A 22,340-nucleotide genomic window follows, 5' to 3' on the forward strand; every position below is an offset into this window, starting at 1 on the left:
AGAAAAGTTTCCGACACTTTCCCTGACCCACACCCACACTTTCCCCAGTGGTCCCACTAATACATAAATGGTAACAAAATAAACATAAACACTTGCCCTGATCCCTGAATGCTACCGCCCCGATGTCCCACCACCTTACCTAGGTTGTACGGCCGCCTGCCGGTAAGGCCACCGTACTCACCAAATATCACGGCGGCAACAAGGGGGCATTGCACGCTCAATGATGTCACCATGCAGCTCGGCGCCCCCCCCCCCCCACCCAACTAAATTTCCAGTCAGCCCAGGAACCCGGTTGCTGCCGACGGTAAGGACTTAGCCGCCCGTCAGCCCCCCACTCCCCGCCCCCTGGCCCCCCCCCGGCGGCAGTGGGTGGCGTTAAAAAAAATTAATTTTGACCCCCAGGGGTTGTTCGCTCTTGTATTCAAAACTTCTCTCGTGGCTCTCCCATGTACATCTTTTTATAAATTCGTTCGTGGGATGTGGGCCGGCATTTATTGCCCATCCCTAATTGCCCTCGAGAAGGTGGTGGTGAGCCGCCGCCTTGAACCGTAGAGAGCAGTTAAGAGTCAACCACGTTGCTGTGGGTCTGGAATCACATATAGGCCAGACCGGGTAAGGGTGGCAGATTTCCTTCCCGAAAGGGCATTAGTGAACCAGATGGGTGTTTCTGACAATCTGGTCATTTCACGGTCACCATAGTTTTTTAATTCCAGATTTATTTAATTAACTGAATTTAAATTCCCCAGCTGCCGTGGGGGGGATTTGAACTCGTGTCTCCGGATCATTTGTCCAGTAACATGACCACTTTGCTACTGTACCGTCTTAATGATTGGCTCATTCAAGCATGGATTTTCTCTTGAAATTGGTTCAAAGTTTAGCGGAGTTACTTCATCATGCATGTCACTTGCAGATTAATGAGGGTTTTATCTCAACACTGGCTGGTTCCACTGGTCGCATAGCAACCCCAGACCTGTCCCTGGCCACAACTGCTCCTTTTATCTGAGTAATGTGTTTTATCTGTTAAAAATGTTCCTCTATATTCTTTGTTCTCGACTTGCCTTTTAAAGCAGTATAGCCATCATTAAAAGTTCTCTCTTGTATTAAAACTTTTCTTGTTGTGAGGGATGTTTAAAATAGATTTCCCTTCACACCCTAATCCTTTCCCAGTCATTCCACCAATGCCGCCCGTAATTAAGTGCCGAGCAGTCCTAGTACGACCCTGGTGCCACCTCAAGAAAACCGGTGCCAAGCCAAAGGAGGAGAGGTTGGCCGGGCCGACCAGAAGCTTTGATCAGAGAACCGACCTTGAGGGAGGAGAAGAGGTGGGGTGAAGTTTAGGGTGGGAGCAGGACCTTAGCAGCCGAGGGCACAGCTGCTAATGGTGGGACCAAAGGAATCGGGGGGGGGGGGGGATACACAAGAGGCCAGAGTCGGGAGGGGGGGGGGGGGGGGGCTTGTGGGGGCTGGAAAAGGTTCCAGAGGTGGGGAGGGCGGGGGTGGGCATGCCTTCGGCGAGATTGAAACACTGGGGACTTGAAAGCAAATTGTGCTTTTGTTTATAAACGTGTCGAGAAAGTGAGTCCAGTCACCAATTTTTTTTAAATTCACTGACTGAGGGCGTCACTGGCAAGGCCAGCATTTATTGCCCATCTCTAATTGTCCTTGAGCAGGTGGTGGTGAACCATTGCAGTCTGTGAGGTGTTTTCCTGGCAGTTTGATACAACTTGCTCAGCCAGTTCAGAGGGCAGTTAAGAGTCAACCACATTGCTGAGAGTTTGGAGTCACATAAGTCAGATCGGGTAAGGACGGCAGATTCCCTTCCCTAAAGGACATTAGTGAACCAAGATGAGTTTTTACGACAATCCGATAGTTTCATAGTCACCATTACCGATGCTAGCTTTTTTTTATTCTGGATTTATTTAATTCACTGAATTTAACTTCCACAGCTGCCGTGGTGGGCTTTGAACTCGTGTCCCTGGATCATTAATCCAGGTCCTGCAACATAACCACTATGCTACTGTACCCAAAGTAGTAGTTCGGGGCTGATAATTCAGCAGCCGGTGCCCATTGAGCTGAAGGCCTTGGGCACCAGCTCCCTGTTAGTGTGAGACTCATGGTCCGCTTGCTACTGAAGAGTGTTGCCTTGAGTGCTACCCCCACTCGAGCTGCTGCTACATGTAATGGTCAGTAAGGGCCTGGAAATTATATAAATGACGCCCAAGCCCCGTAATGCAGCTGGACTGCTGCAACTTCCATGTGCTCAGCCCCTGTTGCAAACGGGACAGCACAGGAGGACCCTCCGAACATTTCTTTAACCCAACGGGCCCTGTCCTTTCCCACCCCTGTACCCTCGTCCTCTCTCTTACTTGCAGCGGTCAATTGTTGAATGGCGTGGAATGGGACTGGGAACAACTGAGGCACTCTTGAGAGAAGTCAACAGCCCTTTAACGGTTGCTGGTCCTCGAAGTCCCGGCTCTGTGTGCTCAGCACTTTCCCAACACATCATGCACCATGTGCTCAGAGCCCTGACAGATGATACTGATTAGCTTACCTTGTGTTCTGGGGAAAGGCCAATTATGCGCGACACGGATGCAACCTTAGATAAGTGAGAGGTGATACATTTTGGCAGGAAGAATAAGGAGGCCACATACTCCTTGGAAAATAAATATCTAAATGGGGTGGAGGAGCAGAGGGTTCGGGGGGGGTAAATGTACAAATCACTAAAAGTAACGGCACAGGTTAATAAGGTCATAAAACAGCAAACCAAGCACTGGGGTTTATTTCTGGAGGAACAGAATTGAAAAGCAGAGAAGTTTGTTAAACTTGCACAGAACCTTGGTTAGACCACACTTGGGGGCCGAAATTGGTAAAACACAAGTTCCGTCCGTTTTTCGGCGGTCCCCGGGCGGTGCGTCATATTCTACCACTCAGTACCGCTGGGACCGAGTGGGCGGGAGTTTCATCCCACTTTTCTCGGCGGTAACCGGAGCGGAGTGCAACGGGTGGTGTGTGGCGGAGGAGGCCTTTTGACTCTGGAATCTTCGGTTCTCGAGTTGTACACACGCGCATGGCTGTCAAACTCCGCTCCCCGAGAGGCACCGACGAGAGGCCAGAGACTGGCGGCCTGAGAGCGCTGTGGGGCAGGGCGGGGAGATCGCTGTGGGGGGCAGAGGAGAGACTAATAGAATTTTTATTACAGTTCATTAATAAAGGAGTAAATAAGGCTTTATTAGACCATTTATATTATTGCCTAACACAAGAACAATCCAATTAAAAATAGATCAAACTGTGGAGAACTATAAAGATCTGTGTAATATAAAACAAACCTGTCAGCTCTGCGAACATACCGCCCACTTAAGATCAAGTAAAAGCACCTTCTCCAGGATGGTATGCAGTTCCGGCGGTATGTCATGAAACTTGCACTTTTGGGCGGTATATGGGTGGGCAGTGTGCATACCGCCCGGGGGTATGTCACTGATGAAACTTTCACCCAGCGGTATGTACCTGTTTTTTGACAAAACGTGTGTTTGTGGGCGGTATGCTGATGAATTTTGGGTCCGAGGAGTACTGTGAACAGTTCTGGTTTCCATATTATAAAAAGGACATAGAGATACTGGAGAAGGTGCTCGAAAGGTTTACTAGAATGATGGCAGAACTACTCAGAGGTGACCTGATCGAGGTCTTTAAGATTATGAAAGGGTTTGAACGGGTAGATGTGGAGATGATGTCTCTACTTGTGGGGGACACCAAAACTCGGGGTCATAAATAAAGAATAGTCACCAATAAATCCAACAGGGAATTCAGGAGAAACTTCTTTACCCAGAGAGTAGTGAGAATGTGGAACTCGCTACCACGGGGAGTGGGTGAGGCGAATAATATCGATGCATTTAAGGGAAAAACAAAAGCAAAATATTGCGGACGCTGGAAATCTGAAATAAAAACACAAAATGCTGGAAACACTCAGCAGGTCAGGCAGCATTGGTGGAGAGAGAAACAGAGTTAATGTTTCAGGTCTATGATCTTTCGTCAGAACAGAAACGTTAACTCTGTTTCTCTCTCCACAGATGCTGCCCGAGCTGCTGAGTATTTCTACATTTAAGGGGAAGCTAGGTAAACACGAGGGAGGGGGGGGAACAGAAAAATGTGCTGATAGGATTAGAAGGAGTCTCGTGTGGAGCACAAACACTGGCATGGACCTGTTGGGCCAAATGGCCTGTTTCTGTGCTGTTCAGACTATGTAAGCACAGGCCTCATAGATGACCCTTATCATCCTTGACCTAATTGTGGAAGATTTCATTGACAACCTGTCTTTGACTGAAGCTTGGCTCACATCTGGTGATGCTTTTCCCCTGACTGAAGCGCCTCCACCTGACTATACTTTCCACCACACACCCTGCCACAAAGCCATGTTGGAGATGTGGCCCTGATCGCCAAGTCGTACCTTGACCTCTAACCCTAGCCCTCTGCCATTTTCACCTCCTTCAAGTACCTCGCCACGTTCCATCCCTCTCCTCTCTCATTTAAAATTCTTGTCGTCTCCCATGACCCCCCCCCCCCCACCCCCGAGTTTCCCATCAAGCCATCTTCCCTCTTTCCCTCCCTCAGCGGTTTCCACTGAACATTTCTTCACCCTCAGAAATTTCTATCTGCATCTCGCCGCCCCCTTGCCTTGTTTCTTCCAAATTAACTCCACATCCACGATCCCGGTGGCTGTTCTCGCTGTGTTGTGTGTCAGCGGTGCTCAATCATAGCGGTCACCCTGGTAACCACAGTCTTATTTCTACAACGAGCCCAACAAGTATCACTCTGTGGTTACCTCTCAGACAAAGTACAGTAGAATCTTAATTATAAAATTAATTATCTGACAAATAAAAATGTTACTGCGTTGCTTAAGTTGCTTAATTTAAATTATTAGGAACAGGAGGAGGCCATTCAGTCCCTCGAGCTTGTTCCGCCATTCAATTAGATCTTGGCTGATCTGCGCTCTAACTCCCATCTACATGCCTTGTTTCTGTAACCCTTAGTACCCTGGCCTAACAAAAATCAATCAATCTCAGTTTTGACATTTTCAATTGACCCTCCAGCCTCAACACTTTTTTTGGGGGGGGTGAGTAGGGTGGAGAGTTCCAGATTTCCACTACCTTATGTGCGAAGAAATGCTTCCTGACATCACCCCTGAACAGCCCAGCTTATGCTTTTAAGGTTATGTCCTCTTGTGACCACCCCACCAGAATTGCCTCCCTAAACCTTTCCGCCTCTCCACCCCCCTCTCCTCCTTTTAAGAAGCTCCTTACAATCTACTTCTTTGAGCAAGTCATCTGCCCAAATATCTCCTTCTGTGGCTCGGTGTCAAATTTTGTATGGTAACGCTCCTGAGAAGCCCCTTGGGATCTTTTACTACGTTAAAGGTGCTCTATGAATGTAACTTGTTGTTGAGGAAATAGATTCTACCTACCCGATCAAGCCTTTTAAGCAACTCCGTTAGATGTTGAACCACTGACTGAATCATTGGGACTAGACCGATGTCCCCGTTAAGTTGTGCAGCTGTGCGGAGGTCTGGAGGTCCTGCACAAGACCGCTCAGCGGCTTTACAATAGGAAACCCGCGCATGCGTGGGAACTTGGATGGGCGGCACCGCCCGTTTAAAGGGGTGGTGCACCCGAAAAGAATTTGCGACAACATTGGAATAGACGGTGTTGAGGAGTACGTTTCTTCCTCCGGAACTGCACGGCTGCCTCCAGAAGTAACCTGTTTTCTTTTCCACCCTGTCCAACAGTGACAGTCCCTACAGTGAGCATGGGACGTTGGAGGAAGTTGATCTAGACGCTGGCACTGAGACGCACACCAGTGAAGATGGTATGTTCCTGGTTTATCGATCTGGTTTTAAGTAAAGTTTTTAAACACCTGTGCCCATGGGAGTCGGACTGTAATAGCCCCTTTTCCCTAATCGTGACTGTAAAATGGTTTCAGGATCTGTAGAGGAATTACCTTGTTTACCCTCAATAGGGCAGATTTGACAGATTTCCAAAATTAAAATGTATGCGCAGGAAGTATGGGATGGAGGGGCCCCTTGAGCTCCGTGAAGGAATTCCCAATATCCACTCTCAGCGGACAAAGTTCCACATCCAGAGTGGTTTTAAAAAAAAAATTAAATCCTACCCTTGTGAATGAAGCTGAGACTATTGAAGGGAAATGGCTTTGAAGGCCATGTGATTTTGAAGTGCTTGAGAGTAACGTGCGAGTCTGTCTGGCGTCAGCACATGGTGGAGGTAGCAGAGCAACGTGAATCGGGCAGGGAAGGAAATCGAAGCCACGTTCACTGCTGGGGCTGAGAGTTTCGCTCGCTGAGAACGAGCAGTCCCGAAGCATTCTCCGATTGTAAATGGTGCAGAGTCTGGAACGAACGTCACAGTCTGGGTTGCAGACCGAGGCAGTTATAGAATCATAGAAATGTACGGCACAGAAGGAGGCCATTTGGCCCATCGTCTGCCCATCAGTCAACAAAGAGCTATCCAGCCCAAGCCCACTTTCCAGCTCTTGGTCTGTAGCCCTGTGGGTTACGGCACTTAAGTGCATTTTGAAGTAATTTGTAAATGCGATGAGGGTTTCTGCCTCTACCACCCTTTCAGGTAGTGAGTTCCAGAACCCCGCCGCCCTCTGGGTGAAAAAAGTTCTCCTCAACTCTCCTCTAATCTGTTTTCCAATGACTTTAAATCTATGACCCCCTGGTTATTGACCTCTCTGCTAAGGGAAATGGGTCCTTCCTATCCACACTATCCAGGCCCCTCACAGTATTCTACACCTCCGTCAAGACTCCCCTCAGCCTCCTCTCTTCCACAGAAAAACAGCGCAGGAAATCTACATTAGACTGAATGGAAACAACCAGTTTATGTGAGTTTCCTGCCATTATTACAGGCAACATTCAGGAGCACAGCAACAGGCGCAGTATGATGAGAGAGAGAGCAAAGTGACCCAAAGCATTCAGACCTTGAATCCGGCAGTACGACAGGGAGTGGTAAATAGTGGGATTCAGTCTACAAGAAAGAACAAATTTGCTTTTATATAGAAACATAGAAATTAGGTGAAGGAGTAGGCCATAGTCCTTATCGCACCCTGCAGACACCCAAGCACTTTACAACAATGGATTACTTTTGAAGTACAGTCACTTTTTTATTTTAATGGGGAAGGGGAACCAATAAGAACATAAATATCATGGTGGAATCATACAGCAATTCAGCCCATCATGCCCGTGCCGGCTCTTTGAAAGAGCGATCCAATTAGTCCCACTCCCCTGCTCTTTTCCTGTAGACCTGAAAAAATTCCCTTTACAAGTATATATCCAATTCCCTTCTGAAAGTTACTAATGAATAAGTATTGATTTTTGGACTCTGAGGGAATCAAGGGATAAGGAGATTGAGCGGGAAAGTGGAGTTGAGGTTGAAGGTCAGCCATGATCTTATTGAATGGCGGAGCAGGCTCGAGGAGCCGTATGGCCTACTCCTGCTCTTAATTCTTATGTTTCTTAACCGGCTGCATTTTTTTTTTAAATCTCCAAATTTCTCCTTTGGCTCTTTTGCCAATGATCTTAAATCTGTGTCCTCTGCTGATTGACCTTCGCAACTGTGGGCACCGTTTCTCCTTATTTACTCTATCAAAACCCCTCATCATTTTGAAGCCCTCTATTAAATCTCCCCTTTAACCTTCTCTGCTGTAAATCAAAGGGATAAAAAAAATCACCTACATGAGCAGAAGCACAGTGAGTTCCCCACCTTCATATCCTTTACTCCCTATTATTTGGGGATCTTCCCACAAGATTGTTAAAAAAAAAACTGGTCGTCCATCCCATTGCCGTCGGTGGGAATGGCTTTCTGACGCTATGTAACCCAGGACAACGCACTTCACAGTAACTAGTTGTCTGCAAAACTTTCAAACCGTTTCAGCAATGTGTGATGAGCTGCTGTGCAAATCTTAAGGCGATCATTCGTTTTACATGTCTGCCTATTTAGAGGGAACATAAGAACAGAAATAGGAGCAGGAGTAGGCCATTTGGCTCCTCGAGCCTGCTCCCCCATTCGATAAGATCATGGCTGATCTGATCATGGACTCAGCTCCACTTCCCCGTCCGCTCCCCATAACCCTTTACTCCCTCAAAAATCTGTCTATCTCCATCTTAAATATTTTCAATGACCCAGCCGCCACAGCTCTCTGGGGACAGAGAATTCCACAGATTTACAACTCACTGAGAGAAGAAATTTCTCCTCATCTCCGTTTTAAATGGGCGACCCCTTATTCTGAAACTATGCCCCCTAGTTTGTTTCCCCTATGATTGAGAATCAGAATAGAAAATGTGAGGAGAGATAGGCTGCAGCTGGGGTACTGTGTGCAGTTCTGGTCACCACATTACAGGAAAGATGTGATTGCACTGGAAAGGATGCAGAGGAAATTTACAAGAATGTTGCCTGGACTGGAGAATTTTGGCGATGAGGAAAGATTGGAGATGTTGGGTCTGTTTTCTTTGGAACAGATGAGGCTGAGGGGAGACCTGATTGAGGTGTATAAAATTATGAGGGGCCTGCATAGAGTGGATAGGAAGGACCCGTTTCCCTTGGTGGAGGGGTCAACAACCAGGGGGCATAGATTTAAAGTAATTGGGGAGAGGTTTAAAGGAGATATGAGGGGAAATTTCTTCACCCAAAGGGTGGTGGGGGTTTGGAATGCACTGCCTGAAAGGGCGATAGAGGCAGAAACCCTCATCACATTTTTTTAAAGTACTTGGATGTGCACTTTAAGCGCGTAACCTACAGGGCTACGGACCAAGCTGGAAAGTGGGATTAGGCTGGATAGTTCTTTGTTGGTCGATGGGCAGACGATGGGCCGAATGGCCTCCTTCCGTGCTGTAAATTTCTATGATTCTAAATTGTAAGCACCAGGGGCTCTATCTAACACACGAATGTTCCTTCAGTCACCTTCAGCATAAAAGACAGACAAAGAAATGTTTTTTTTAAAACAAAGCAAACCTCTTGCTCATTCACCATGGGGAATAAATCAGAAATGGTCATTTGCTCCAGTCGCCATAGAGATTTACAATCGTGGCGTTGCAGTATTTAGAGAATATCAGCTCACACCGTGTTCAAACACTGACGTTAGCACAATGTGGACCAGCAGCCTGAATATTAATGGGGCAATGCTGCACTGTATTCATGCAAAAGAAAGTCTGGAAACACAGACTTGATTTCCAGTCTCATTTTCTGCATTTGACAGTTTCGAGGCCTCGAGTTACCAGCTAGAAAATATTGGAGGTCAGTAACATACAAGGCACAGTTCTCAGTTACTGCAAAGATAGATTTCAGCGTGTTCAGATAAATTCATTTAATCAGACCCATGCGGTTAGGGGGATATTTAATCGAGAATCTGTAGCACCACTAAAGCCCAGAGAGATGAAATTCCCGAGGATTATATGTGAAATGGTTGTGATGGGTGAGCCGTCTTTGTATCGATTCCTCTTGGACTAGCGATGTAAGGGCTCCGGGCGGAATAGAAAACCATATTGATTGAAATGACATCTGCTAAAGTCAGTTTCCTGACCAACGGCAGTGATGAATTGATATGATTCCATCTGAGGGGAATTGTGCCAAATTGTAAAGCACTCCTCTGTTAACGGCCCTCGCTTCTTCCCTCATCATCTGCTGAATTAGCATTGACAAAATGCAGCGCGCACACAGTCCCAGTTACCGCAGGACTGCCAGTTTTATTTTCTCTAAAGGTGCTTGGAACATCGGAATTGCTGGAGGAGAAAGGACGGAGGTTGTTCACTAATCACAGCAATCAATCTCTGAATTAGTCTACAGGCCAGACATGAGGTGAGGCGAGGCAACCCCCCCACCAGTGGTGGAGAGCATCAGGACCCATAGATCCAAAGTCCCCCATTCTCCCCAAGCCTGCTCCACTCACCAGTTGTCATGTCCATAAAAGATTTCTTTTTTTAAACTGCTGCTAGCTGACAATTTTTTTTTTCATTTTTGGGAAAACTGGCGTCGCCAGCAAGGCCGGCAATTATTGCCGATCCCTAATTGCCCTTGAGAAGGTGGTGGTGAGCCGTCTACTTGAACCGCTGCAGTCTATGTGGTGAAGGTACTCCCACAGTGCTGTTAGGGAGAGAGTTCCAGGATTTTGATCCAGTGGCAATGAAAGAACGGCCGATATATTTCCAAGTCGGGATAGTGTGTGACTTGGAGATGGTGGTGTTCTCATGCGCCTGCTGCCCTTGTCCTTCTAGGTGGTAGAGGTCACGGGTTCGGGAGGTATTGTCGAAGAAGCCTCGGCAAGTTGCTACAGTGCATCCTCTAGATAATACACACTGCAGTCACGGTGCGCCATTGGTGGAGCAAGTGAATATTGGAGGCTGCTAAATTCCTAGTTTGAGTTTCACAATTTACCACGGTGGGATTTGAACTCCAAACCTCTGGGTTGCTAGTCCAGTACCCTAACCAGTACTCTAACTGCTCCCTTGACTTTACTCCAGGGCCACCAACTGCAGACCCTTGAGCAGCCGAAAGCACGTAAAGACTCCCAGGGTCTCCCACTCTGCAGCCAAACTACAGCCTCCTCGATCGCACACGGCCAGTTTGATGTGGTTGTATTGTGACGTAGGGGTGTTGAGGCATGGAAAGATGGGCTCGGGGTGTGATTCCCATCGCTCGGCTACTGCACGCACACCTTGAGGATGGCCGAGGTGCAGAGCAAGTCTCGGCCTGCCAGCTTCTGGAACCAGTTAGCAGGCCCCTGGCCTCAGAAGCAGTCACCAAGGAGGCTGGAGCTAGCTGAACGTCTAAACCCGGGGACAAAAGCCCACGCATTGCCCATTGCAAGCCCTGGACACAGACCAAGTTACATGTGGACCAAGGACTGATATACACAGAATTATACAGCACAGAAGGAGGCCATTCTGCCCACCATGCCTGTACCATCTCCTTTGAAAGAGCTCTCCAATTAGTTCCACTCCCCTGCTCTTTCCCCTTAGCCCTGCAATTTGTTAAGTATTTATCCAATTCCCTTTTGAAAGTTACTAATGAATCTGCTCCCACCACCTTTTCAGGCAGTGCAATCCAGATCATAAGAACATAAGAAACAGGAGCAGGAGTCAGCCATTCGGCCCCTCGAGCCTGTTCCGCCATTGACAGAAATCATACAATCGTAGAAAATTACGACCCAGAAGGAGGCCATTCGGCCCATCGTGTCCACGCCGGCCGACAGATCTACCCAGCCTAATCCCACCTTCCAGCACTCTGTCTGTGGTCCTGTAGGTTACGGCTCTTTAAGTGCACATCCAAGTACTTTTTAAATGAGTTGAGGGTTTCTGCCTCTCCCACCCTTTCAGGCAGTGAGTATCAGACCCCCACCACCCTCATCTCCCCTCTGATCCTTCCACCAACTACTTTCAATCTATGCCATGTAACTTGGTCTGTGTCCAGGTCTTGCGAGAGCGATGCCAAACTGCCTGTTGCCCCTGGGTTTAGACGCTCAGCTAGCACCAGCCTCTTTGGACACTGCTTCTGAAACCATTCAATGAGATCACGGCTGATCTTCTACTTCAACTCCACTTTCCTGTACTATCCCCATATCCCTTGATTCCCTTCATGACCACTAGTTGCGTTTAAAAAAAAAAAATAAAATAAAATTCTCCTCCTCTCCAGTGCTTCCCTTAATTTCTTTGGGGCCGCATGGCTCCTTTAAAGAGGTGCGTGGCCCATCCAAAAATCCAAGCATTTGCGGCCTTTGCATTTAAAAGCCGGTGAGCCGACTGTTCGTGAGCTTAAAGGGAACATTACTCATCACACCTGGTTCTTCTGACCATTATCTTCAATCTGTGGTTACCGACCCTTCTGGCAGTGGAAACGCTTTCTCCTTATTTACTGTCTCAAAACCCTTCATCATTCTGAGCACGTTGCCCACTTTTGCTATGATCTGATTCAAACAAATGCACTTTTCTGTCGTCAGCAGTTTCAGAGTCTTGATTTGGCAGGCTGCAAAATGACCTTTGTTGGAACCTTGCTACGTTGAACAGCCATAGCGTTTGCTTCTACTTTTAGTTGATCCTGAAATATCTGCGATATTTGATAACTTCCCAGATAACCAACCTGCTTCTGTCAGCTGAGCCGCCACTTCAAGTCTATTCCGAGCACCTTGGGAGCGTCTGTTGTCCAATTCTTCAGTGTGGTGCTAATCAGATTTGACGTTGCCCTTGATCTGAAGACCAGCAAGTGCTAAACTCGCAACAAAAGCTCAAGCTCTGCACTTTCCATGTGGGCGTGTTGCCCGCTGAGAGAGAACACCAGCCATCGCTTCCCGACTCCTGACTCTCTTCAGTCGTTTGTCACTAGGCTTTCACCTGACTGCAGTGAAACTCCGTGGTGCAGTCAGTCAGCACACTGGGCTACCTCCTGCACCCATTGATGATGTCATCTGTGACTCAGTGGGCAGCGCCTTTGCCTCCGAGTCAGAAGGTTATGGGTTCAAGTCCCACTCCAGAGACACTCCAATACAGTACTGGAGGGAGCGCTGCACTGTCGGAGGTGCCGTCTTTCAGATGAGACGTTAAACCGAGGCCCCGTCTGTGCTCTCATGGACATAAAAGATCCCGTGTCACTATTTCGAAGAAGAGCAAGGGGAGTTATCCCTAGTGTCCTAGGCAATGTTTATCCCTCACCCAACATCACTAAAATTATCTCATTGCTGTTTGTGGGAGCTTGCTGTGCGCAAATTGGCTGTTTCCCACATTACAACAGTGACTAAGCTTTTTTTAAAGCACCTCATTGGTTGTAAAGCATTTTGCGACGTCTAGAGATCATGAAAGGTGCTCTATAAATGCAAGTTTTTCTCTCCTTTCTTTATTGACTGAGGGGATGAAGAATTTAGACCTCCCTTACCTCCCAGGTTTCAATCCAATCACGCTCAGATTTCTGACTTAAAAATCTGTCCCTTTTGCCATTTGTAATTTAAAAAAAGACTTACATTTATATAGCGGCTTTCATGACCTCGGGACGTCCCAAAGCGCTTTACAGCCAATGAAGTACTTTTGAAGTGTAGTCACTATTGTAATATGGGAAACGTGGCAGTCAATTTGCATAATGATGATTTGCGCAATGAAACGGGGGAGTTGAATCCCACTTCCTTGTAGGGAGTGACCCTAAAAATAAAAATGCCTGCAATTCTGTGCAAATTGTCACTCTCCAGAGAGAGGGGCCATAAGATAAGGGGAGTGGTACTGTTCAAACTGGCACAGTCGGGGGCACTGTTCTGAGATGTGAATTAAGAAACATGTTTGGGGAATTCTAAGGGGGTCTTTTCCCTATAAATAACCTGCGTCAAATATGACCCCGGAGTGCTCAATGGTGACTGTGAAGGCACAAAGGGTTCTGTTCCCCAACATTGATCACCCTCACCTTGAACACATGATATATGTGGGGGGAGAAACAGCAAGCTGAGAACCATCTACAGCTGTTTTTATATATTTTTTTTAAATTCGGATTCCAGGAGCTGTTTATGCTGCCACTGCTGTTTCTCATGGTGGGGGGCGGGCTTGTAGATTTAAAAGAACGATATGGAGCCTCATCTTTATTGAGGTAGTCCAATCATTTGACTGCTAGATAGATAGAACGTAAGAAATAGGAGCAAGAGTAGGCCATTCGGCTGATCTTCGAGCTCAACTCCACATTCCCGCACTATCCCTTGATTCCCTTAATATCCAAAAATCTAGCGATCTCTGTCTTGAATATACTCAAAGACTGAGCTTCCACAGCCCTCTGGGGTAGAGAATTCCAAAGATTCACCATCTTCTGAGTGAAGAAATTTATCCCCTTATTCTGAGACTGTTCTAGACTCAACAGCCAGGGGAAACATCCTCCCTGCATCTAGCCTGTAAGAATTTTGTATGTTTCAATGAGATCACCTCTCATTCTTCTAAATTATAGAGAATATAGGCCTAGTCTACTCCATCCCTCCTCGTTGGACAATCCCCTCATCCCAGGAATCAATCTAGTGAACATTCGTTGCACTCCCTCTATGGCAAGTATATCCTCCCTTAGATAAGGAGACCAAAACTGTACACAGTACCCCAGGTGCGGTCTCACCAAGGCCCTATATAATTACAGTAAGTCGTATTTACTCTTATAATCCAGTCCTTTTGTAATAAAGGCCAACATACCATTTGTTTTCCTAAGTGCTAACCAAGAAATAGACCTTTTGTCAAATGGTATTTTTGGGCATGTCTTTGTTAAGTTCAAGGAAATGGAAGCCTAGCCATCCCTTTCAGTGTTATTTTAGTGCAGTGTTACCACCTGCATTAAAGTAATGCTGATGATAAAAGCTGGGTTAGTGTGTAGGTTACCAATGTACATTAAAGATGCCCCTCCTCTCTCTCTCTCTCTCTCTCTCTCCCTCCTCTCTCTCCCCTTTCTCTCTCCCCTCTCTCTCCCTCTTCTCTCTCTCCCTCCTCTCTCTCTCCCCTTTCTTTCCCTCCTCTCTCTTTCCCCTTTCTCTCCCTCCTCTCTCTCCCCTTTCTCTCTCTCCCCTTTCTCTTTCTCCCCTTTCTCTCCCTCTCTCCCCTTTCTCTCCCTCTCTCCCCTTTCTCTCCCTCCTCTCTCTCTCTCCCCTTTCTCTCCCTCCTCTCTCTCTCTCCCCTTTCTCTCCCTCCTCTCTCTCTCCCCTTTCTCTCCCTCCTCCCTCTCTCCCCTTTCTCTCTCTCCCCTTTCTCTCTCTCCCCTTTCTCTCTCTCCCCTTTCTCTCTCTCCCCTTTCTCTCTCTCCCCTTTCTCTCTCTCCCCTTTCTCTCCCCCCTTTCTCTCCCTCCTCTCTCTCTCTCCCCTTTCTCTCTCTCTCCCCTTTCTCTCTCTCTCTCCCCTTTCTCTCCCTCCTCTCTCTCTCCCCTTTCTCACCCTCCTCTCTCTCTCCCCTTTCTCTCCCTCCTCTCTCTCTCCCCTCTCTCCCCCTCCTCTCTCTCCCCCTCCTCTCTCTCTCTCCCCTTTCTCTCTCTCCCCTTTCTCTCTCTCCTCTCTCTCTCTCCCCTTTCTCTCTCTCCTCTCTCTCTCCCCTTTCTCTCCCCCCTTTCTCTCTCTCCTCTCTCTCTCCCCTTTCTCTCCCTCCTCTCTCTCCCCTTTCTCTCCCTCCTCTCTCCCCTTTCTCTCCCTCCTCTCTCTCCCCTTTCTCTCCCTCCTCTCTCTCTCCCCTTTCTCTCCCTCCTCTCTCTCTCTCCCCTTTCTCTCCCTCCTCTCTCTCTCCCCTTTCTCTCCCTCCTCCCTCTCTCCCCTTTCTCTCCCTCCTCCCTCTCTCCCTCCTCCCTCTCTCCCTCCTCTCTCTCTCCCCTTTCTCTCTCTCCCCTTTCTCTCTCCCCCCTTTCTCTCTCTCCCCCCTTTCTCTCTCTCCCCCCTTTCTCTCTCTCCCCCCTTTCTCTCCCCTTTCTCTCCCTCCTCTCTCTCCCCTTTCTCTCCCTCCTCTCCCCTTTCTCTCCCTCCTCTCTCTCTCTCCCCTCTCTCTCCCTCCTCTCTCTCTCCCTCCTCTCTCTCTCTCCCCTTTCTCTCTCTCCCCTTTCTCTCTCTCCTCTCTCTCTCCCCTTTCTCTCCCCCCTTTCTCTCTCTCCTCTCTCTCTCCCTCCTCTCTCTCCCCTTTCTCTCCCTCCTCTCTCTCTCCCCTTTCTCTCCCTCCTCTCTCTCTCCCCTTTCTCTCCCTCCTCTCTCTCTCCCCTTTCTCTCCCTCCTCTCTCTCTCCCTCCTCTCTCTCTCCCCTTTCTCTCTCTCCCCTTTCTCTCTCTCCCCTTTCTCTCTCTCCCCTTTCTCTCTCTCCCCTTTCTCTCTCTCCCCTTTCTCTCTCTCCCCTTTCTCTCTCTCCCCTTTCTCTCTCTCCCCTTTCTCTCTCTCCCCTTTCTCTCTCTCCCCTTTCTCTCTCTCCCCTTTCTCTCTCTCCCCTTTCTCTCTCTCCCCTTTCTCTCTCTCCCCTTTCTCTCTCTCCCCTTTCTCTCTCTCCCCTTTCTCTCTCTCGCCTTTCTCTTCCTCTCTCTCTCCCCCCTTTCTCTCCCTCCCCTTTCTCTCTCACTTTTACATCTCTCATCTCTTTCTGTTTCTCCTCTCTCTCTCCTTCCCCTTCCCTCTCACTCCCTCTTTCCTTCTGAGTCTCCCCTTTCTTCCCGCCCCACTCCTTTCTCTTACAACCTTGCGATTTATTACAATCTGGCATTGGAAACAATCTGGAATCCCATTCGCATGTATCCTTTCACAGAGCAACATAAGAACATAAGAACATAAGAAATAGTAGCAGGAGTAGGCCATTTTGCCCCTCGAGCCTGCTCCACCATTCAATAAGATCATGGCTGATCTGATCATGGACTCGGCTCCACTTCCCTGCCCGCTCCCCATAACCCTTTACTCCCTTATCGCTCAAAAATCTGTCTATCTCAGCCTTAACTATATCCAATGACCCAGCCTCCAAGCTCTCTGGGGTAGAGAATTCCACAGATTTACAACCCTCTGAGAAGAAATTCCTCCTCATCTCAGTTTTAAATGTGTGGCCCTTTATTCTAATAAGGTACAGGAGTGCCTAAACAGGAGGAGCTGTTTTAGCAGATTTTAAATTAATGTCCGTTTTCAATTGCTTTTTGAATTATTTCCATCTTTTTAGTGACATTTTTACTTTCCTTTGATCGAGTGCCAGTTAAAAATTGTGCTTTACAATATATGGTCCTGTGTTCCCCCTAGTGGCTCAGTGTATAATTGCATTGTGTAGTACTGAGTCATACTCGGCAGGAGAGATCTAGCTTCCGTCTCCGCTGTTGCCGATCTCAGCCAGGTTAGCTTACAGGTGCGGTAGTGACCAGGTGCGTGTAGGGACAAGGAAGAAATTGCCTGGGTTTTTCCTGCTCACGATCCCCATTGAAGTGCTCGCACGTGTGGATGGTCTGGTGAGGACAGGAAGACCAGTGGTGATTAACCTGCTGACGCGTGAGGATTAGTTATGGCGCCCCCGACGGTCATTGCCCATGGAACTATATCCCATAAAGAAAAATAAATAATGAGCTTGGTCCCATTCTCTGCAGTCTCACTGTTGCATCCTAAGAACTATCCATCCCGGGGGAACAAATGACTGAATCTTGTCGGGATTCAAGGCCAGTGTCTTCAGGACAATAACATAGAAAAGCAGAGTATTTTTTAAATGGTGAGCGATTGGGAAATGTTGGTGTTCAGAGGGACCTGGGTGTCCTTGTACACAAATCACTGAAAATTAACATGCAGGTACAGCAAGCATTTAAGAAAGCAAATGGTATGTTGGCCTTTATTACAAGAGGATTTGAGTATAACAGTAAAGACATCTTACTGTAATTATATAGGGCCCTGGTGAGACCACACCTGGAGAATTGTGTACAGTTTTGGTCTCCTTACCCAAGGAAGGATATACTTGCCATAGAGAGAGTGCAACGGAGGTTCACCAGACAGATTCATGGGATGGGGAATTGTCCTATGAGGAGAGATTGAGCAGACTAGGCCTATATTCTCTACAGTTTGGAAGAATGAGAGTTGATCTCATTGAAACATACAAAATTCTTACAGGGCTTGACAGGGTAGATGTTTGCCCTGGCTGGGGAGTCTAGAACCAGGGGTCACAGTCTCAGAATAAGGGGTCAGCCATTTAGGACTGAGATGAGGAGAAATTTCTTCACTGAGGGTGGTGAATCTTTGGAATTTTCTTCCCCAGAGAGCTGTGGAGGCTGGGTCTTTCTATTCAAGACAGAAATCGATAGATTTTTGGATATTAAGGGAAATCAAGGGATATGGGGATAGTGCGGGAAATTGAGTGGAGGTAGAAGATCAGCCATGGTCTCATTGAATGGTGGAGCAAGCTCGAGGGGCCGAGTGGCCTACTCCTGCTCCTATTTCTTATGTTCTAACTATCCAGCACTCAAGTGATTGGAGCACCTCATTAAAGAGGGAAGTATTAGGAAAATTGTGGGGAATTGCTCCTGATCTATGTAACACTCAAAATGACCATCCACCTTGCATCATATTTGTGATTTTCATTTTCAACAATATCATTGCCCTGGCTAACTGGCCTGACCAATTTTAGTCTGTCCTTGATTATAGGCTGCTGTTACAACATTGTGTCCACTTTAAGATGTCCTACTTTAGGAAGGACATCAAGGCAGAGGAGAGGTTGCAAAAGGGAGGATACCAATAACGAGCGGGTTAGTCAGGCGGATAGACTAGAGAGACTTGGGCCCCTTTTCATTAGAACAAAGAAGGTAGAGAGGAAATCTAAAGGGCCGATCTAAATTACGAAGAGTTTTGATCCAGTAAATAATGAAAAACCACATCCACTGAGTCGGCGACTGAAGGGCCTTCATTGGATTTAATCGACAAAAGTTGTGAGAGATGTCATTACGCAGGGTATTAAGATATGGAATGCCTTGCCAGAAATAGTGGTGCATAAAGAGTCCACAGGGGATTTGAAGAGGGAAGTGAAAAAGAAAAAAGGTTATGGGGAAAGGAACAAAGCTGAGAGTCAGCACAAGTACGATGGGCTAAATGGCCTCATTCTGTGCTGTAAAATTCAATCGTTATATAACTAATGGGCAACTGGTGGGTGTGAACTCTTTGCACTGCAGGCTACTGGTACACCAAAAGCTCTGTTAATGGGAATCAAAAGGCAAAAGCGCTGGAAACACACAGGTTTAACGTGTCAAACAGTTAATGGGGGCTCTTGTTTTAAGAGAACATTCTCTCAGCATTCCTTCATTCGCCAAAGATTCTACAAAAGGCAACCAAAAAAACTGCAGGCACTGAAAATCTGAAACAGAAAATGGTGGAGGCACTGAGAGGGTCAACCAGTATCTGCGAGGTGACCGGTGTGGATGCTTTTGTTTCTGGTGAAGAAACCCTCATCCATGCCTTTGTTACATCCAGACCTGAGGCGTACGGTCTGCTTTTATCAGCGCAAGGCTTTTAAAAGACAGAAAAATTAAATTTTTTCAATAATTTAAACATTTGAAATCGTGTTAAATAAGATACGTTTACTTTTAGATCCGTTAAAATATGTAAATTTATTTTTCAAAAATGTAAATTTTTGTTTTAAATAATTAATTAAATTCCATTTTGATATTAAATGTGTTTTTTAAAAATGTATTTTTAAGTGTTTGTGTGTTTTGGGGGGTATTCCCATTCATAATTATGGTGAATACTGTCCTTGCGGAACTCACCAAGTATGAATGGGAATACCCCTACTCTGGTGGCGCCAGCCCACGTGATCCCAGGGACTTGTGCGATGGCCTGCGTCCCTGGGATACAGGGGCTCCTACGCAGGCCATCGCATAGAGGCCTAGGACCACAAGTCTTCGGACCACCAGATAGATTCGTAGAAATGTTTCAGGTTGGAGGCCTCCGACCGCAATTTCTGGGCCACTATCTAGCTTTGGGTAAAGAGAATTGAGCGTAATGGTTTCAATCAAGTTCTGCCAATAACTGAGGCATAATGTCGTGCTCTGTTTCAGAAGGTGAACCCATTGAAGCCATAGCCAAGTTCGATTACGCAGGAAGGTCTGCGCGAGAACTGTCGTTCAAGAAAGGAGCTTCGTTACTTCTCTATCTGCGAGCCTCTGACGACTGGTGGGAGGGGAGGCATAATGGGATTGACGGGCTGGTACCCCATCAGTACATCGTGGTGCAGGACACGTAAGTGATGGCTCTCATCTTTCACGAAAAAGGGCTTTTATTGACAACTGGTCATTCTGTGCTAGAACAGCTCTGCTTTCATTTGCATCCGATGCCTGGTATGAATACATAATTACTCCAGAATAATAGTTATCGATATAGTTACAGCTGTTTTGACCCTTGATGTTAAACTTGGGTGTCAGCCGTGGCTCAGTGGGCAGCACTCTCGCCTCTGAGTCAGAAGGTCGTGGGTTCAAGTCCCACTCCAGAGACTTGAGCACGTAAATCTAGGCTGACACTCCAGTGCAGTACTGAGGGAGCGCTGCACTGTCGGAGGTGCCGTCTTTCGGATGAGGTTAAACTGAGGCCCTGTCTTCCCCCTCGGGTGGGTATAAAAGATCCTAATCGAAGAAGAGCAAGGGAATTATCCCCGATGTCCTGGCCAATATTTATTGCTCAACCAGCAACACCTAAAATACAGATTTATCTGATCATTATCACATTGCTGTTTGTGGGAGCTTGCTGTGCGCAAATTGGCTGCCGCGTTTCCTACATTACAACAGCGACTACACTTCAAAAAGTTCTTCATTGGCTGTAAAATGCTTTGGGTCGTCCTGAGGTCATGAAAGATGCAAGACTTCTCCGTCTGTCTGTCCTTTCTATACTTTATTGTCTTTCGTTCGTTCTGTTCTTTCTTGAAAGTTAAAGAGAAAGGAGCGTTAGTTTTGCACAGAAGGGAACAATTCACTGTTCACGTCACCTTTCACCATATTTTACTTTGACCCCTACAGGCCACTGTAACTTCCTGGTTAGTTTGTGAAGAATGCACAAAATCTCTGGGCTTGGGAAGAACTCCTGAAACCTGACACTAACTCGCGGCTGTGCTTCTTCCAGGGACGATACGTTCTCTGACACTCTGAGCCAGAAAGCGGACAGTGAAGCCAGCAGTGGGCCAGCCACCGACGATAAGTTGTCCTCGAAGAATGACTTTGGCTCGCCGACTGAGCGCATTCCAGATGTCTTTGCAGCAAGGTCAGTATCCGCTCACTCACGCCGGTCCCCCAAAGTATCCATTCCACTCACGCCGTTCCCCCGGAGTTATTCAGAAATCATTCCTTCCTTGTGGAACCTTTCCAGTGAACACTTTTATATTTGAAAAGAAGACAAGACAAGGATTGGATAAAGACTTGAAGGGAAAACATTTGCAGGGCTATGGGGGAAAAGAACGAGGGAGTGGGACTTAAATCGGATAGCTCCGCCAAAGAGCCGGCATGGGCACGATGGGCCGAATGGCTTCATTCTATCTTTCTATGACTTGTGGAACCAAAGCTGGAAAATTCCACTTGGTGGGGATGAGTCCAGCATTGTGGAAAAGAACAAGGCGAATCGCCACCTGCAGACAACATCAGTCTGGCTTCTAGTTGGCTTTATTTGTCTGGGTATTAAAATCCTAATTTAAATATTTAAAGAAATTTAGTGCGGATAGCCACACTCTGCCACTGCTTCACAGTTACACTGGTTTTTGAAAATGGACAATTACATAAAAGAGCAACTTGTGCTTTTAAACAGCTCTTAAACTTAGTACATTTAAACCTTTTCCTGCCTACTGTGTTTTTCAAATTCCTTCAATAAAGTAAGAACGAGCGTTGATTCTCTGAAGTTTAGAAGAATGAGAGGTGCTCTCATTGCAATGTATAAAATTCTGACGGGGCTTGACAGGGTAGATGCAGGGAGGATGTTTCCCCTGGCTGGAGAGTCTAGAACCAGGGGTCACAGTCTCAGAATAAGGGGTCGACCATTTAGGACTGAGATGAGGAGAAATGTCTTCACTCAGAAGATGGTGAATCTTTGGAATTCTCTACTCCAGAGGCCTGTGGATGCTCAGTCATTGAGTGTATTCAAGGCTGAGGTCGATAGATTTTTGGACTCTTGGGGGATCAAGGGATATGGAGATCGGGCGGGAAAGTGAAGCTGAGGTCAATGATCAGCCATGATCTTATTGAATGGTGGAGCAGGCTCGAGGGGCCGAATGGCCTACTCCTGTTCCTAATTATTATGTTCTTGTACAGTGCCTTTCACATCCCCAGGACGTCACGAGTGATTCATCGCCAATGCATTGTTTCGAAGCGTAGTTACTGTTATGTAGGCAAATGTGGCAGCCCATTTGTGCAAAGTGTGCCGTGAAAAATGGCGGGTCCTCTTTTTTTTTTTCCCGTTTAGACAGAAGAGGAGACCAGAACTGCCAGTGACAAGGCGCCCATTGCGAGCCAGCGATGGGCACTGTGCGGTGCACCCAGGGCACGGCTTAGTCAGTAGCTCGGGGGACGGTGGCCCCTCCATCACGCCCTCCCACTCCAGCTCCCGCCTGTTCCTCCAGAACCGCGGCATTGCGGTCGACAGTCCGGAGCGGCGGCGCCGGGGTGGCCTCGGCAGCCTGTCCAACATCAGCCGTCACGAGGCTCTCAAAAAGATCGAGAGTCCACCAATCCGAAGGTCTACATCCTCCGGCCAATACACTAGCTTCAGCGAGCATAAACCTCTGGACCCTGAAACCATCGCCCAGGTCTGTGCACGACACTTGTCTTTTCATCTGCATTGATGTTTTAGCCTTTCAGTGTTGAATCATGGAACGTGTCCGTCATTCAATGCAACA

The 22,340-nt window shown here is 47.3% G+C and overlaps 1 protein-coding gene across 2 annotated transcripts in view; it reads left to right on the forward strand.

Moving 5' to 3' along the window:
* srgap1a (SLIT-ROBO Rho GTPase activating protein 1a) overlaps window positions 1–22,340 on the forward strand; it is a 289,071-nt gene that overhangs the window by 261,582 nt on the left and 5,149 nt on the right. For both annotated transcript variants that reach the window (XM_070900273.1, XM_070900274.1), the window contains exons 18-21: window positions 5,777–5,856; window positions 19,528–19,708; window positions 20,582–20,719; window positions 21,908–22,250. In XM_070900273.1, coding sequence (XP_070756374.1) covers window positions 5,777–5,856; window positions 19,528–19,708; window positions 20,582–20,719; window positions 21,908–22,250 — 742 coding nt within the window. The remainder of the gene's footprint in view (window positions 1–5,776; window positions 5,857–19,527; window positions 19,709–20,581; window positions 20,720–21,907; window positions 22,251–22,340) is intronic.

The sequence above is a fragment of the Pristiophorus japonicus genome, chromosome 15, assembly GCF_044704955.1.
Source record: "Pristiophorus japonicus isolate sPriJap1 chromosome 15, sPriJap1.hap1, whole genome shotgun sequence".
Classification (NCBI taxonomy): Eukaryota; Metazoa; Chordata; class Chondrichthyes; family Pristiophoridae; genus Pristiophorus; species Pristiophorus japonicus.